At 38.4% G+C, this 16,147-nt stretch overlaps 2 protein-coding genes across 6 annotated transcripts in view; one reads left to right on the top strand and one right to left on the bottom strand.

Moving 5' to 3' along the window:
- Positions 1-138: 138 nt before the first annotated feature.
- On the top strand, positions 139-8,700 carry snapc3 (small nuclear RNA activating complex, polypeptide 3). The gene is made up of 9 exons (XM_030057722.1): positions 139-382; positions 617-700; positions 805-886; positions 1,988-2,092; positions 4,053-4,202; positions 4,453-4,535; positions 6,624-6,782; positions 8,131-8,238; positions 8,328-8,700. The coding sequence occupies exons 1-9, from the start codon at positions 150-152 to the stop codon at positions 8,473-8,475; spliced, it is 1,152 nt and encodes a 383-aa protein (XP_029913582.1). The 5' UTR covers positions 139-149; the 3' UTR covers positions 8,476-8,700.
- A 405-nt stretch (positions 8,701-9,105) lies between these two features.
- psip1a (PC4 and SFRS1 interacting protein 1a) overlaps positions 9,106-16,147 on the bottom strand; it is a 21,498-nt gene continuing 14,456 nt past the window's right edge. For all 5 annotated transcript variants that reach the window (XM_030057685.1, XM_030057677.1, XM_030057694.1 and 2 more), the window contains 5 exons: positions 15,444-15,514; positions 14,895-14,996; positions 13,515-13,716; positions 10,670-10,766; positions 9,106-10,011 (listed from right to left, as the gene is read on the bottom strand). In XM_030057685.1, coding sequence (XP_029913545.1) covers positions 9,981-10,011; positions 10,670-10,766; positions 13,515-13,716; positions 14,895-14,996; positions 15,444-15,514 — 503 coding nt within the window. In that variant the 3' untranslated portion in view covers positions 9,106-9,980. The remainder of the gene's footprint in view (positions 10,012-10,669; positions 10,767-13,514; positions 13,717-14,894; positions 14,997-15,443; positions 15,515-16,147) is intronic.

The following is a 16,147-nucleotide window of genomic DNA, read 5'->3' as shown; positions in this document are numbered from 1 at the left end:
AATAAATAAATAAATACTTCTACTAATAATAACAGCGATAAAATTACTCACTGTTTTCTCCATATAGATTTTTGTTACATGTTATGACGACAACAACTCAGAAATGGAAAAACTACATTTCCCATGAGCCTCATAGCATGGAGGAAAAAATGGCGGCGAGCAGTTCTTCCACAGCTAGCAACGCAAACATCCCGGAGTATGAATATATTGACGTTAACACCAAGCCCTTTCATATCGGCTCGTTCAGAAACCTGTGGCTTGAAAGACTGAAACCCTGCCACTACTCTTACCAGGAGGAGGACGAGGAAGCGTTTGAGGCTGACTTTGCAAAGGAAATGGGAATCTCCATGGAGATAATGGGTGAACTGAAAGCCATCTGCAGGTAGTCGACATTAGCTTTAGGTACCTCACAGGTGCATGTGGGCTATAATAATTGCTCCTACAGGGTGTGTTAAACGATGTAACAGCGGGGGTCCCATGCTGAAACCCCTTTATTTGTCTCCTGCTTCGGTGTTACCGCTGCTTACCCAGTGCTAGCCAGCAAGCTAACCATAAGCTTCCTTTGACTTTTTGCTGTTTGAATAACGTCATGTCTTTGCTTTTTCTCCCCGTCAAGTATCGACTCACTTTCCTGCCACCCTGCAGATGAGACCCCTGACCCAGAGGTTGTGCCCCCAGACTCCACTCTGAAAACACTGCTGTATGTGACAGTTCAGTGGGTTTGCATGAACTAGCATGACCCAAATGCAACTCACAGCATGTAAACAAGTCGTAATGCAATGCTTTGTGAATGTCTTTCAACAGACAAAGAAAGAAGAGACAAGATTACAAGAATAATCTAAAAATCAATAGGAGCGGCAGACATGACTTCTATGCTGATGAACTGGTGAGTTCACTTGACTGTTTTACTCTGGCCTTGTTCAGACTGCAGGTAAATCTGATTAGTTTCTGAAGACAGACCTCCTGCACTGTTATTTGCAAGTGATAGGATTTGCAAGTGATGAGATTCATGTATCCAGGTGTCACCAATCTATCTGTATGAGTTCCTGTGATAATGACAGAGGAACTGAGATGCATCTCTTGCAATCTGATTGGAATTGCATTTCAAACAATGCAAAAATTACATTTAATGTGGGTTTTGGCTGTCCAGACTTTCTAAAATCAGTCTGGATATGCCAGCATTTGATAGATTTAGCTTTTCTCCCAGTGACACGTACAATACTTTTAATTGGAAGATAAGGAAACCAAATTGTTTTAATATAGATAGCTGGCTAAATGATTATCTGGAATTAGTTTCTATGGAACAAGCAGCTTCTGTTCTTCAGGATCTGGGCAGTGATCGCATGGATACTTTGAGTCAGATTATGCCACTCCTGAAAAACAATCAAATAGATGTTATTCTACCTTGATACAGCATGTGGCAGTGACAAGCTGTGATTTCTGTTGTGTCTTGTGTTTGTGTGCTCAATGTTGTGATTGCAAACATGTTGGGTGTGTCTTTTGTAAACATGTAGTATGATGGCTCCAGTGTAGCCTCTTCTGCTCTGTGTCTTGTCTGGTTGCAGTGGTTTGGGGTTGGGCCCCTGACCTGCTGGTGCACGGCCGTGCAGGGGCTCTGCGCCTATCACACAGCTCCAGGCCACTCTCTGTATTGTGTGTGTGTATTGTGTGTGCATGTATTGTGTGCGTATACATTTTGCAATTGCAATGTATTGTTTTTTGTTGTTGTACTGTCTATGGAATATGGATATGCCAACAAATGGATGTGGGCTGGCAGTGTGAACAACCCCTCTCTTAACATGGACAGGAAGATCAGTTGCATGCTTTATTGTTAGTGTTATCAGTCTGTGCACACATAGGCATCCTGTTTCAGAGACATGCAGTTGACTGTCAGAAGCTACAGGTAGACTAGATGACAAAGCATCAGATATGTTGCACTGGCTTTCATTTAATGCCAGGCTTGTGTTTTCTTTTGTTTGGTTTCCAGGATCGATTAACTGTGGGTAGAAAACCTGAAGAAGCAAATGACATGATCCCTGAAGGGGAGGTCATTCTTACCATCAACATCTATTATCCAGCCATTTATGACAGGGTGAGCATTTTTCTATTTCCCAGGGCACTGAGTGTCACACTGTGGGTCACAGCCTACCGGTGGGCCCTGGGAAGGCTGCATCAGTGCATTCTTTTCTCAACAATGGGGGATAGAAATTTCTAAATCATGCCATGTAGGCCTTTAATGATAGGTGGCATCATGTCTACATCCATTATCCGCCCTACAAAAGTGACATTGACTAAATAGTCCAGGCATTTTATGAAAAAACCTAGGACAAATTGCAAGAGAAGCAAACTCAACTGATTTTGTATCCTCAGTATGTCCTGAGTGAGGGGAAAAAAAGTCCCAAGGAATCCCATTAGTGGAAAGTTTTGAAAATCACCTACAAATGACCATATAATACCAAAAACACCCTTTTTAACACACAGGTGAAAGGGGTTCAAAATTTTACTTTCAGATATCACTATAAAAATTCACATGTTGATTACACACACAAAGACAAGAAAAAAAGTCAATTACAGGTTCTTTGAATTATTCTGTTTGCACATGCATATCACACATTATCTGATTTGATATATGCTAATAAGGAATATAAGGAAAAAATGCCAGAACAGATATTTAAACAGTGAATACATATATATATATATATATATATATATATATATATATATATATATGTACACATAAAGTTACTATATATATAAGTATATATAGTAACCTTTAAGAACTTGTAATTGACAAAAAACAACAACAATATATTACAGCACACTGATTAAAAAGGGAGGGTTAAGACAGCTTAGAGACAAGATAAATCAATAAAGATAAGAGAGGACAGTCAAACATGCAGAGACAGCACATGAAAACATACAAAAGCAGCACATACAACATACCAGTAATCACACAATACATCAGCACATACAACACATTCAGGTATACAGACAGACATCACTTATAGACAGGCAGCATGATCATGACGCAAATAACACACAGCCATAAGTTAGTGTGTGCAAATATAATTGTTGGCAAACCGTGTTTTTAATTTGGCTGTAAAAGTGCAGTATGTATGTATGTCTTTAATATGGATGGGAAGTGAGTTCCAGTTTTGTATTGCTTTAATAGAAAATGATAACTGACCAAACCAAGGGGATTCCTTGGGACTTTTTTCCCTTTTCCCTCATTCAGGACATGCCCAGGATACATCAGTTGAGTTTGCTTCTCTTGCAATTTGTCCTAGGTTGACCCCACTTTTGGCCTAAAATTACTGGACTAAAGGAGCAGTGGCAGCGCTCTTATCTTGCTGACAAGATGGCTGAAGTTTTAAAGCTCAGAGCAGTGGATTTGTAGCGTAAAAACATATCATAGACTCTAAATACAAAAGAGGCACCTTGTAAAATATATAATAACTAATTTATTACAGTTCTGTAGTTTGGTAAATACATATTTTTAGTTTTAAAGCAAAATAGTTTGGAGCTATTGCTTTTCAGTTGAACAAATTTAAATGACGTGATGTCTTACAAATAATTATAAATTTATTAATTGTTTTGAAATGAAAAAATAACTTGCTTCACACTTTTGGAATCATGATTCCAAAAGTTTGCTGCAAATACAAACTGTTGTCTATACAAACTGTTGCAAATACAAACTGTTAGCCTCATCCTATGATTTTGATTGATATTTCTTGATTAAAACAAAATAAAACAAAACATGATTTACAGAAATGAGTACAAATGAAGATATCTGTTTTTGTAAATGAACTCTTCTGATATTGAAGGATCGCCCTATTTCACTCTTATGATAAGTATACGTTCTCTGAAAGCTTACAGTAAATACTTTATTTAACAACTCTATGTCACTTCTCAAAATATTTGGTTGTTCCCGCAGTAATAAAACTCTTCAAAGCTGAGCGCTGTATACGGACAAATGTGAGTTGCTGTCATGACAGATGGTACCTAGCTGTTGTCATCGGTAATTCTGACTGTCTCTGTCTGTCTTCTCTCAGTTTAACTACGTCAGACCCCATATGACTCTGATGATGACAGGCTCCCACAGCCTGGCTGACCTGAGGGATGCCATCTGCTGTGTCAGCGACTTGCAAGTGTGTGGAGAGTTCAGCAGCACCCCTGACATGGCTCCAGATTTCATCAGCAAAGTGAGCATATAAACTAGTACATGAACCCTGTCATTTCAAAGCAAAGTATCAGATCTGATCATAACGTGGTATTGCTGTGAGACCATGGAACTGAGATTTCAGCATGTGTTTCCTGGCTGTACCACTCAATTTATGGATTTTGGAAATGTACGGTATATAAAAAATATTCACATCATACTGTCGTGGACTGCCTCATCCAGTCAACGTCTTACAAAGCCTACAAGCAATAATTACATGTATTCTGTTTTAGGATCATTACAAGTCAGCCTTCTTCTTCTTTGAAGGCGTGTTTTACAACGACATGCGATTCCCTGAGTGTCAGGACATTAGCATGTAAGTTTTACCTCCCAATTAATATACTGATTGAATTAGTAGTTTTATTTTATTTATCTTTTTGCACTGAGTAGTTGATTAGAGTTGATTTCTTCATTTCTTAATCATTTGCTCCCATGAGTTACCAAAGCAAAATATCTGTACTGGTGAACTACAGTGATCAACAGATAAGGATTTTTTTCAGTGGCTGATGCTGATAATTAGAGAGCAGGCCTGCCGATGGCTGATTTATAATGCCAATATCATGTTTTTTTTTCTTCTTTTTTTGGCATCTGATAAACAGCTATTTAATGATAATAACAAATGAGAGGTAAAATTTCTGAACTTAAATAAACTTTATCACTAATGTTATTATCTGCTTTATCTCTCTTTGCTTAAGTAGATCTGCACTCTGTCTACAGCAGACTTATTTTAAATTAAATAAATTATGAACTAAATAAATGTCCATAGTTAATCAAAAATGTCACAGCTAAACACTGTAAAAAAAACAAAAACAAAAACAAAAAAACTTAAAATAAATAAAATGTTAGTGCACCTAACAGCATTTATCAGCAGATAAGGAGGATTGCTTGCTTACATCCGTCCAAAGCAGCCACACTGAGTGCAGGCATTTTTTGTTTATCAGCCTCATGACTGTAGATATTGGTGACCGATCAGTCGGTCTGTCTCTACTGACCTTATGCTGACCTCAGAGTAAATTTGACTGACACGTGCATGATAATTCTCTTTGGAAGTACGATTCAACTGTTTTCCATAGCCCACAATACATATTGAGCATTTTGTACCCAAGTATTGTGAATTACATTGTTCGGTATGGGTCCCCATCAGTTAAAGTTCAGTATGACCCGCACTCAGAAAAAAATGTTAATCTCTTATTTATTTTTCAACATGATGTACATAATATGCAGCCAGACCTTTTAGATATCGGTGGTGTCTGTTATCTGAAAATACCAGGTATCGGCCCGATATCTGGCCCGCCTAGTAGCTGCATGCAGATCTGAAGAAGGCCGAAGCCGAAACATCTGGCCGCATGTCACACACATTATGTTGAAAAATAAATAAAGAGATGAACATATTTTCACTGCGGGTCATGTTGAACTTTACTGGAATCTCTTTGCTGTGGAGTGATTCAGCACCAGATTGAACAAGGGCGTTTGTCAGTGAGTGAACACACTGGTTCTAAAACAGACATCTCTGACATTTCCCATCCCTGGCGGTACATGTAAAAAGCTAAAAATATCTACAGTTCATTGACAAGAAGCCATATAGGGTACATTGATTTTGGGCGGCCAGCAGCCTCATGAGAATGGCTCATAATCATGGTCCAATATGGGTTTAGGAAATGAAATTGGATTAAAAATGTACAACGCTCATCTTGATTGCAATTTACGCTCATCTTGATTGCAATTTCTCAGTTTGACAACGCCCCGTTATATTCTTTAGAAAGACTCATAGCGTTTACAAGAATCTTTTAGTTTGGGGGTGGGGTGTGTGAGGGGGGTGTTGTCTGCTGTCGACACCCTGTGACTCATAGTTCAAATTAGGTTGTCTCTCCCGTAACCCACCAGCTTCTCAAAATAATCCTGTTCCAAGCAGAACGGAGGCAGTGATTTGGAATATTAAGGGCAGAACATTGCACTTGACCTGCTCCCATTTTCACACATTCTTCTCTATTGCTGAAGTACCCCCCCACAGATTTTTTTGGGATGGAATTGGCAAAAGTTTGGTGAGGTGTTGCGTAAAACAAGAAAAGTTTGCTTGGTGGCTATTCATTGGAAATCTACTCATTCATTCATGAAAGGTCAAAGCAAAATTACATGGCCACAGTTATTCATACCCTCGAGTTTTACATCCAGTGTAAGATAATGAGTGCTTTTGTTTGGGTCACAAGGCTGCTGGTGCTCAGGGTGCTATGTAAAAATCTTATTCTCATTTTGAAACTGATGAACCTCAGGTAACCTGTAAGTGAGGTGAACTGAACTCAGAACTTGAATTCCAGCTTTTAACTTTTTGATTGATGAGAAACCAACACACAGCGAGTCTAACAAGTTCATTTTTATGATATAACTTTGCCTTGTTGTTATGCAGGACCACCATAGAGTGGGCAAAGAGCCGCAACTTCCCCTCCTATCGCCAAGGCAAAATGGAGGACGTATTGCTTGCAGATCTGGAAGTGAAAGTGGGGTTCCCTTACCTGTACTGTCACCAGGGAGACTGTGAACACCTTGTCATCATCACAGATGTCAGGTCAGTGCTGGTATCGGTTTTGGAAATCACTGTGTCACTGGTTCTGTTTTTTGTGTCCCAGCCTTGTTTCACTATCCATCTCCGCTGCACTGCTTACCTGAAAGTCAGAATGTTACTGTCCTCCTAGTAGGAAATAAATTCAAATCATTTGAGCATGTTTGATGGGATTGTTGATTTATACCAATGAATCAATCATTACTTGAGTAGGTGCTGAGATTTGTAGTTTTTTTTTTTTTTTTTTTTTTTTTTTTTTTTTTTTAACTCAGTTTCAAGCCAGGACCTCATTTGAGAAGAGACTGGTTCTCTCCTGAAAGGTTTACAGAACCAAATGGGAAATGCTTTGACTCCATATCTTCTACAGAGTCACCATTGTATTGTAATGGAGTTCTGCAGATCTTAATGACCCTGCCTTTTTTCAGTAGTAAAAGAATCTTAACCCGTACTTAAATAAACCATATCATTAAATCACAACGGTTACAGTAGTTCAGCTGGCCACAAGACTTAGTCAGAACTTTGCCTTTGAAGCAGAAAGCCTTTCCTAACCTCAGTGTTATCACGATAGGCTCTCCAAATAAAGTACCTCGTTGTCATATGATGACTGGAAAGAGATCTTCCTTCACGAGATAAAGAGCTAAATAAGGTGTCTTTGAGGCTTTGATAAGTTGGTTTCAACACGCCTCAATTTGCCATGTGCTTGTGCATGTGGAACTGTGCTTGGGCTTTTTAGGTGCTTGGGAGTTGCATGATTGAAGTGAAAGAAACCGCTGACATAAAAAAACTCTGTTAATACCAAATTGCTGTGGTTTCACAGTGTTATTGTAGCTAAGAGAATCACCCAACAAAATATTTTAATTTCTCATTGACTTGGCTACTACAGTTTGATCACCTGGCCTCTTCTTGGTATGTGAACATACAGTATGACTGACCAGCTTTTAGCTGATCGATGCGCGTTTGACTCAAAATTCAAAAACAGTCAATCAAATCTGAATCCAGCATTACACATTGTTATTGAATTCAAATCCTCTTTGAATCCCATTTAAAACCTTTTTACACAATGTGCTGGGTAAAAAGGCAAAAAAAAACAAACAAAACTTTGTTTATGTTTAGTGCTTATTCATCACACATGTGCACCCCAGCCACTGTCAGCAGGACCATGCTGCCACAAGTAATGCACTTTGCCATGTTCACATTTTTCATTTCAAAAGCTTTTAGAGAGCCAGGATGTCAGCAAGCACACTGGGAAGTAGGAACTGCGGACACAACAGCTATTAATAGTGTAAATATGAGACAAATGTTTATGATCTGCAGTGACTAAGATGCTTTTCGTCCCTCTCCTTGCATATTGCAGACTGTCCCATAAGAATGACTGCCTTGACAGAAAGCTCTACCCGCTTCTCACCCACAAGCACAGGGTCATCACCAGGAAGTGCTCCGTTTGCCATGTCTACATTGGCAGGTGTGTAAAACACTACATTACCTGAAGCATGCCAACTTTGGTCTGCCACATGTATCAAATTGTCAACACACTTTGCTTTAACTCTCCAGATGGCTTACTACCAACGACCAGTTTGCTCCAAGCAACCCTTGTCTTTTTTGTGACAAGTGCTTCCGGATGCTGCACTACGACGTTCAAGGCAACAAACTGGGCGAGTTCCTGGCGTACCCCTTTGTGGACCCGGGGGCGTTCAACTAGAGTTACATTGAACTGCTGACATGAATGGTTTAATGCTGCATAATACAGACACATTTGTGTTTATATTTAATTTGAAATAGAAATGTTTTGGTTCCTAGGTAAATATGTACATTTTGTTTGATAACAGAAAATATTTTTCTATGTTTGTTTGCACAGAAATGGCTTTTATTTTTAACTGAAAACTTTTTGTTTGAAATCAGTAATAAAATACTTTAAAAAACTGCACCATGTTTTACTGGACTTCAATTATATTTTTCAATTTTTCAAAATGTTCATTGTTTACGCTGGAAATTCTCAAGAACAGGCAGCAGATCAATGCACAGTAGTTGCAACCAAGCCTGATTGAGATGCTTGTTTAACATGAGCAACTTTTACACTTCAGTGCTAGGCTGTGGATTTCTGATTTTATTATATTGTTCATATTTTGTATGAAGACTTCAAACATTTTTCTCTTTTCATAATTACAGTACCTACAAACACAACCAGAAAATAAAAAGGTAAGACATCTAAATATCCAGGACGATGACTGTGAAACTATGGGAAGTGCTGTGCAGAAATGTAGTGATGAGAGCTTACTGTGAATGATGCTGCTACATAAGTTACACAAGTAAAACAACAGGAAAACCAAAGGAATGACCTATGAACTATTGCTTTATTAATGGATGCTAAAACAGGGACAAAAATACTCTTATTTACATCTATGTTAGAAAAGAACATTTAAAAACACATGCTTTAAAATGGTTGAATAAAGCATTTTCTTGGCAAAAGAAACTTTGGCAAACCGAGGTTGAGTTTCCTTTCCGTCCGCGATGACCAACCCTCACTTCCTCACATCATTTGTCACTGGAATGTTGATTCGACTCAACTGCAGATTCTTCAAAATGTGAAAAACGTACTGTTCAAATACACGAACTGACAGAGTACAATGAAAAAAAACTACCTACTCCAAATGCAAACTGGAAGCATGTGGTGCTCAAGATCTTCTCAGGTGCATTTCTGCTCTTCATGATATGAATGATCTGGCTTGGTTTAATACAATGACCAAAAAGCTTAACTCAAAAAAAAAAAAAAAAAAAACCCTCACTACTTTTGTTACCGTGGGCATGCTCAAATAAAGCGATCTGAAGTTCACAGTGATGCAGATGCAACACCTATGACAGCCTGTGCAAACAAGTCCTTTTGCTTCATAGCATCATTGCATAAATTTAAACAGGTATGGATGTGCATGTATACGTTGTCTGAAAGGCAAAGAAGACACAAAATAAAAATAAAAGTGAAGTCTTTGTCTTGGAACTTGATGTGTTTGGAGGTACTGCAACCTTTGAGCGCCAACAGTATGCACTATGACAGAAACTTGGCAAATCTGGTGACCAGTAGTCAGTATCAGGCCTCTGCTGAGCTTATAGGGGTAGAATTGGACAGGACATCCCAGTTGGTGAGCCCAGTTTGGACAAGGTCATCTGAACGCAGCTGCAAATTGCTTCTCTTTCAGCTCCGTAGCAGACTCAAGTGGACTCTTCCTGAGCTTTTGGGGCACTGCAGTTAAAAGACAGCAAAAAATAAAAAAAGGGAAGAAAAATCACACTTGAATAGAAGGCTGAAATCATGTCATTTTCCAGACTGATACATTTTAGATGTTTTTGTTAAAAAGTGCTTACAGAGAAGAGCATCGTTTTGTTTTCTGGGGGTATTTTTGAACCAAAATAACCGGATTAACTGGATTTTTTTGGCTCACCCGCAGTTCCTGGAAAGATCAGTTTTTATTCACCAAAATAAATATAAATTTTTTTTCATAGAATTATGTCACCCTACCTGTTATTGGTGTTATTGTATTTGTGGTATGAGGAACTGTGTTAATTTAAAAAAAGTATGCATACAATCAGAAACTACTGTTTTGCTGTGATCTCATAGTCAAGTGTATGGTGTTCATCACAGACAAAGTGCGAGAACAGGAAAAGACCAAAGACATACAAATGTTAAAACCTCAAACAGTTATCAGCCTGGGTGCCAGCTTATTGGTTTATATGCCAGACATATTTTTTCTGGCATTTGACACTTTGCGCATGGTAGTTTCAGACCTTGACTTCTGTTTATACCGGAAAACAGGCCAGTCCAACAGTCTTCCCTATGAAATTCAGGTTAATCTGTTGATTCCCTGCACCCCTTGTGGGCTCTGCATGTACTCGTCCATTACCTGTGATTCTCTCCTGCTGACGCCTCTTCATGAAGCTTCTCTCTGTCTGTCTCCTGCTTCTTTTCTTCAGCGTTAAAATCACCATTTGTCATCTTGTCTTTAAGCACATAAAAACACAAAGACGGACAAGACATTACTCAGTGATGCAAGCCACCTCAAAGAGGAGAATTCACAGGGGCATGTGATGACACATGCCTAGCTCCAGACCTTTCAGAGAAAAATGTGATTTTCCATCGATTTGACACGGCAAGCTCTAGAATAGGACCTTTTATGCAGACTGTCGTCTTTAAGGAAGTAGTTAGTCAACGAAGTAAGTATGCGTCAGCAAATGAAGGTCGCAGTCCCACACTCCTCATTAAACGTATTATGTGCTGAATGTGCCAACCACAGAGATCCTATGATATCCTGGGGAGCAGCGGAGACGGGAACTTGGTGACAGTGCCTCAGTGTATCACTTCAATGGTGGGCTTCCATACATGACTCAGCTGCTCATAATTGATTTGTCGACATTTAGCCTCCTGTCTCGATGTGATTTTACAGCCTGACCTATCCATCTCTCACACACTTGCAGCATTTACACCATTTACACCAACACTTGCTGTAATACCACCAGGGGCTTCTAAATTGCTAATACTACAGAAGGTTTCTCAGATTTGCAGCTTCTTTTTCATGTTTTTCACATATTGAACATCAACTTACATGTGTATACACCAATGTATTTGTTTTTCCCAACATCGTGTAGCATTTAACTTAAATAATTTTAACATTCATGAACCTGGACAACTACTATTCTCATGCTTATTCAGATTTCAGAGGTTGTCCGAGTATCAAGTCATAAAAAGCCAAAAAAAGCCAAAATCACGAGTTGGCAATACAAAAATATCACTGACTGTGAAGGGTTGTACTACCAAGGATGTCCAAGATGCAACGCTGTATTTCAGCGACAGAGAAAACAATGAACAATTGGAAATTTAAAAAGGCCACAACAGTATACCCCCCCACCTCACTTCAAATATATACCGAGATAAGCTCCAGCCCCTCCCAACTCTGAGAAGGGTTATAGTCCAGGCATTTTATGAAAAAACCTAGGACAAATTGCAAGAGAAGCAAACTCAACTGATTTTGTATCCTCAGTTTGTCCTGAGTGAGGGAAAAAAAGTCCCAAGGAATCCCATTGGTGGAAAGTTTTGAAAATCACCTATAAATGACCATATAATACCAAAAACACCCTTTTTAACACACAGGTGAAAGGAGTTCAAAATTTTACTTTCAGATATCACTATAAAAATTCACAAGTTGATTACACCCACAAAGACAAGAAAAAAAAGTCAATTACAAGTACTTTGAATTATTTTGTTTACACATGCATATCACACATTATCTGATTTGATATGGGCTAATAAGGAATATAAGGAAAAAATGCCAGAACAGATATTTAAACAGTGAATTAAAAGGGTATTATTTATATAGTAACTACATAAATAAGGAATATAAGGAATAAATGCTAGAACAGACATTTAAACAGTGAATTAAAAGGTTACTATTTGTATAGTAACCTTATATTCCTTATTCCTTACCATGTGCTGGTATTACAGTCCAATTAGAAAATCCTACTGGAGCGGTCATTACTAGGAGCGTAATCTACTTGCTATGAGTTGATTAGGGATGGGCGATATGTTATCGTTTGCGATATATCGTCAAAAAAATTCCCCACGGTAAGAATATGTCATCTCGCGATAATAACAATAAACTCCTGTTGATGATGTAATTACGTGCGCAACGCACTCGCCGCTGGCAGCCGGCAGCTCACACGTGTAGCACAATAACAAGCATGGCGGAAGGCGGGGCTGATAGCGAAGAGCTCGTTGCTCCAGCTCGATTATCTGGAACTGGTCTGGCTACAGTAAGTCTGACGTGGAGCAAACATCTGTCATATGCAAAGTTTGCAAAAAAGCGGTGATTACAAAGGATGCAGTACAGGTGTACTACTTAAACTTAATTGGTATAGTTTAGTAGCGTATTTGACTACAGTAAGTATTATTTTTGAGCAGTATTTGTGGGGTTCTCAAGACTGAATGCGGTGATAGATTTGTAGTCAAAAAGATGGAGTTGAATTGTTTTATATTTTTTATCTTCACTTTTATCGTTATCGCAATAAATGCCAGAAATTATTGTGATAAAATTTTTAGTCCATATCGCCCCTCACTAGAGTTGATAATGCATTGTTGTGCAATGTGTATTTGTTCATGTTTTTGAACTCATTAAAGGAGTTGCAATAGCAATTTGCACTCCTACCCCTGTTTGTATGTGAGGCCTATTAAACATATAGTTCAAATATATTGAAATTCATTGTATTTTTGTATTTTTTCTTGCTTAAGAAGTTTTGTGTGGTTTTCTACAGCCTCATGTAACCTTGCACCAAAACAACTATACTAATGATACTACTACTACTACTACTACTAGTAATAATAATCAAGAAAAAAAAGAGCTCTGGTATCGGATCGGTACTGATCGGAACAGCATTTTTGTATCTTCTTGTGTTTTGTTAACTTGCAGTGCATTTCTGTGATGTCGTGTGTGTTGTGATTGCATGTGTTTGGCATTCACTTGTTTACTCAATCCGCACCATGGTGGCCTCTTTCAGCTGTTTTGCTTTATTGCCCACCACATTGCCCTCCCCCACCCACTACCCACCTGTCCCAATTGTTATTTCCATTGTAAAAGCAAAGGTACTAGCTTTCACTAGTCGTGGAGAAATTGTTCACCCAGCCTTGATGTAGTAATTAAGTTGCTGAACTGAAAGTCAGGAGATAAGAAATGAAACAAATCTGTGTCTGTCTGCTACCTGAGTTTTGCTCCTTGGCTTGTTCAGCTCTCTTCAGCGCGCCTTTCTTGGCTTCTTCGTGCTGCCGCTGTTCGGCCAGAGACTTGTTGAGCACTTGGCTGAGCACACAGTCACCTTCTCCCACCAGGAACATACTCTTAAACTTGTTATACAACATGGTGGCCTTGTCCATGATGTCCTGGCTGGCCTTGAATCTGCGGATCTGGGATGCACAGGCATAAAAATCAGGCATCAGTGCACAACACAAAGTCATAAGCTGGTGCAGACAAAGGAGCGTGGCTACATACACACTCACAGACACAGAAAGGCATGCTTATGTAGGTTACTGTATATCCAGCACACACCAAAGGACACCTTAACTGAGAGTGTGTACTACTCATTTAGTCCAGCTGTGACTTTTCTCTCTGTACGCCCGAGTGAAGGCATGCAGATCAAATATGGCTGTACAGTCAAGGATTTCTCCCCTTATGTATACTGAGTCTTTTTTCAACTTCAGATGAAAGCCACAGCCAGATGTGTGGCAAATTTTTTAATTAATTCAAAACTAAATATAATGCAAACAACTAAAATGTTTAAAGACCCTTGAACTAGAATTATTTACAATATATGTAAAAAATTTTTCATCATGCCACATTGCAGTCTGCCACATTGCGCTTATGTGTGTACAGCGGCAGTGATTGCCACGATGATCGAATTACAGAAATACAAAGTTGTTAACTGCACAGGAGCAGTTCAAAAGGTGAGAGAAATTAGAGCAAAAAAAAAAAAAACACCAAAATATCTGCTGAAACTGAAACTTTTTATTAATACGATAGATGAGTGAATGAAACACCCATTTATTTAAATGTAATCATTGCTATGAATATTGAAAATTCAGTCTAATAATATTGTTAACTAAGGTCTAATGTTGCTTACTATCCTTAAAAACATTTCCATCATTTGTTTTATTTTTATGTTTTTAATAGTAGGTTTCACTCTTTTTCCTTCATTTTGGAACAAACTGCGGAAATAAAAAAATTCTAACTTTACACATTCTTATATTTAACATTCCAGAAACAGAGGTCATACTCTGTATTCTGACTAAAACATCAGAAGCACAGGAGTTTTGTGTTTGCACAGTGAGCTTTTATCAATCACATTCATGAAATGTAACAGCACAAACAGTGATGCTGTGTGATGGGGAAAAAAATATCAAGTGGTAAAACTGTCCCTGTAATCCATGTTCATGAATTAAAATGTAAAGTATTGGGCTGTGATGTTCTCTTTCCTCTAACACAGCACTAATGCAGCCAGTGAACTTTCAGTAAAATGCCTGGTGAATTTTAAATGTTCTTCACTATGATATCTCCTCTCTAATGCAGCTCGGATCAGTAAGTCTACCTTTTTGAGCGTGGCGATTAGTTCACTGTGTTTCTGCAAGTGCTGGGTAGTGACCTGAAGGGTCCCGATCTCATCCAAAGCGTCCAAGCACTTCTTCACATCCTGATGAAGTGAGAGGAGGGAGAGGAGACAGAGGGAGAGAAAGAAGGTGGCAGGGAAAAACAAATTTGCTCAAAAAAAAACAAAAAAACAAAGAGAGTGAACTCTGGATGCCTGTTTCCCGCGGCGGGAAACCAAAGCAGAAACTCATAGGGCAGACCACATCAAATAAAGCAGACGGATGGGACAGAGATGCCAGGTAGATGCTGCCAGGTTCTCGGAATTAAGTCTACGATTTTTGTTTGCATCCATCTTTCTGTGGTTCATCATCAGACATAACTAACTGGCAGCGGTCAAATCTATTTATCTCTCTATCTCTATATATCTATATATTTCTATACATACAGTATATATAGATATAAATACACACACACTGACCTGCAAAAACTGAATGAGTTTATCTCTAAAATTATTCACACTAACTTCAAACACAATCTTACTCCAACTTACGGGGTTGTCGATTTTCAGTGAAATTTTGATTTCACTGTGCAGTCTTTGGAGTTTCAGGTCTGTTGAGACTTCTGAGGAAAAGGAAGAAAAGACATTTTGATGGAAAACGATTTTGTTACAATTTCCATGGGAAATTATAATTATAATAAAACAGTTTATAATTAGAATGATATAGTAACCAAATTTTGTAAAGAGCACTCTTCAAAACCTGAGTTACTAAGTGCTTCGCAACAAGGTGCAAGTACAGAGGAAAAACAAACAAAAAAAAAAATTAAGGCACAAAAGGACTCTGCTTACACAGGGGAAAAAAGACCTAAGCTAGAAATAAAAAAAACAAAACAAAAAAAAAAACAAAAAACAAAACTGATATTCAACTAATTTGTCCAGTTTCATTCAAATCAGATAAAAGCTGCCCATTACACTGAGCACTGGTGTAACAATGACAAAAAATACAACACTTTAACAATTATCAAAAATATAAAACATAAAAGATGAAAACATTTGTTCATTAGTAAATTAGGCTAACATGACATTGGGTTTGTAGGAAGGCTTTTTGACTAAAAAGAGATTTAAAGATGGCACTGATTCATTTCCTCAGGCAGATCGCTTCAGAAACTAAAGTTTCTGACTTAAGTCTTCAGTCTAAACTCAGAACAGGCAAGAAGTCCCTGCTGCAGGATCCCAGGTGACACAGAGGCTCATAT

Source organism: Myripristis murdjan, chromosome 1, assembly GCF_902150065.1.
Source record: "Myripristis murdjan chromosome 1, fMyrMur1.1, whole genome shotgun sequence".
NCBI classification, from domain to species: Eukaryota; Metazoa; Chordata; class Actinopteri; order Holocentriformes; family Holocentridae; genus Myripristis; species Myripristis murdjan.
This window is presented reverse-complemented; position numbering and strand designations above follow the sequence as displayed.

What these genes read in the sequence shown, in the direction of transcription:
- snapc3 (XM_030057722.1), top strand. Translation starts at nt 150, where the DNA reads ATGGCGGCGAGCAGTTCTTCCACAGCTAGCAACGCAAACATCCCGGAG. An exon ending in GAACTGAAAGCCATCTGCAG is followed by an intron (nt 383 to 616) that starts GTAGTCGACATT and finishes CTCCCCGTCAAG; the next exon opens with TATCGACTCACTTTCCTGCC. An exon ending in GAGTGTCAGGACATTAGCAT is followed by an intron (nt 4,536 to 6,623) that starts GTAAGTTTTACC and finishes GTTGTTATGCAG; the next exon opens with GACCACCATAGAGTGGGCAA.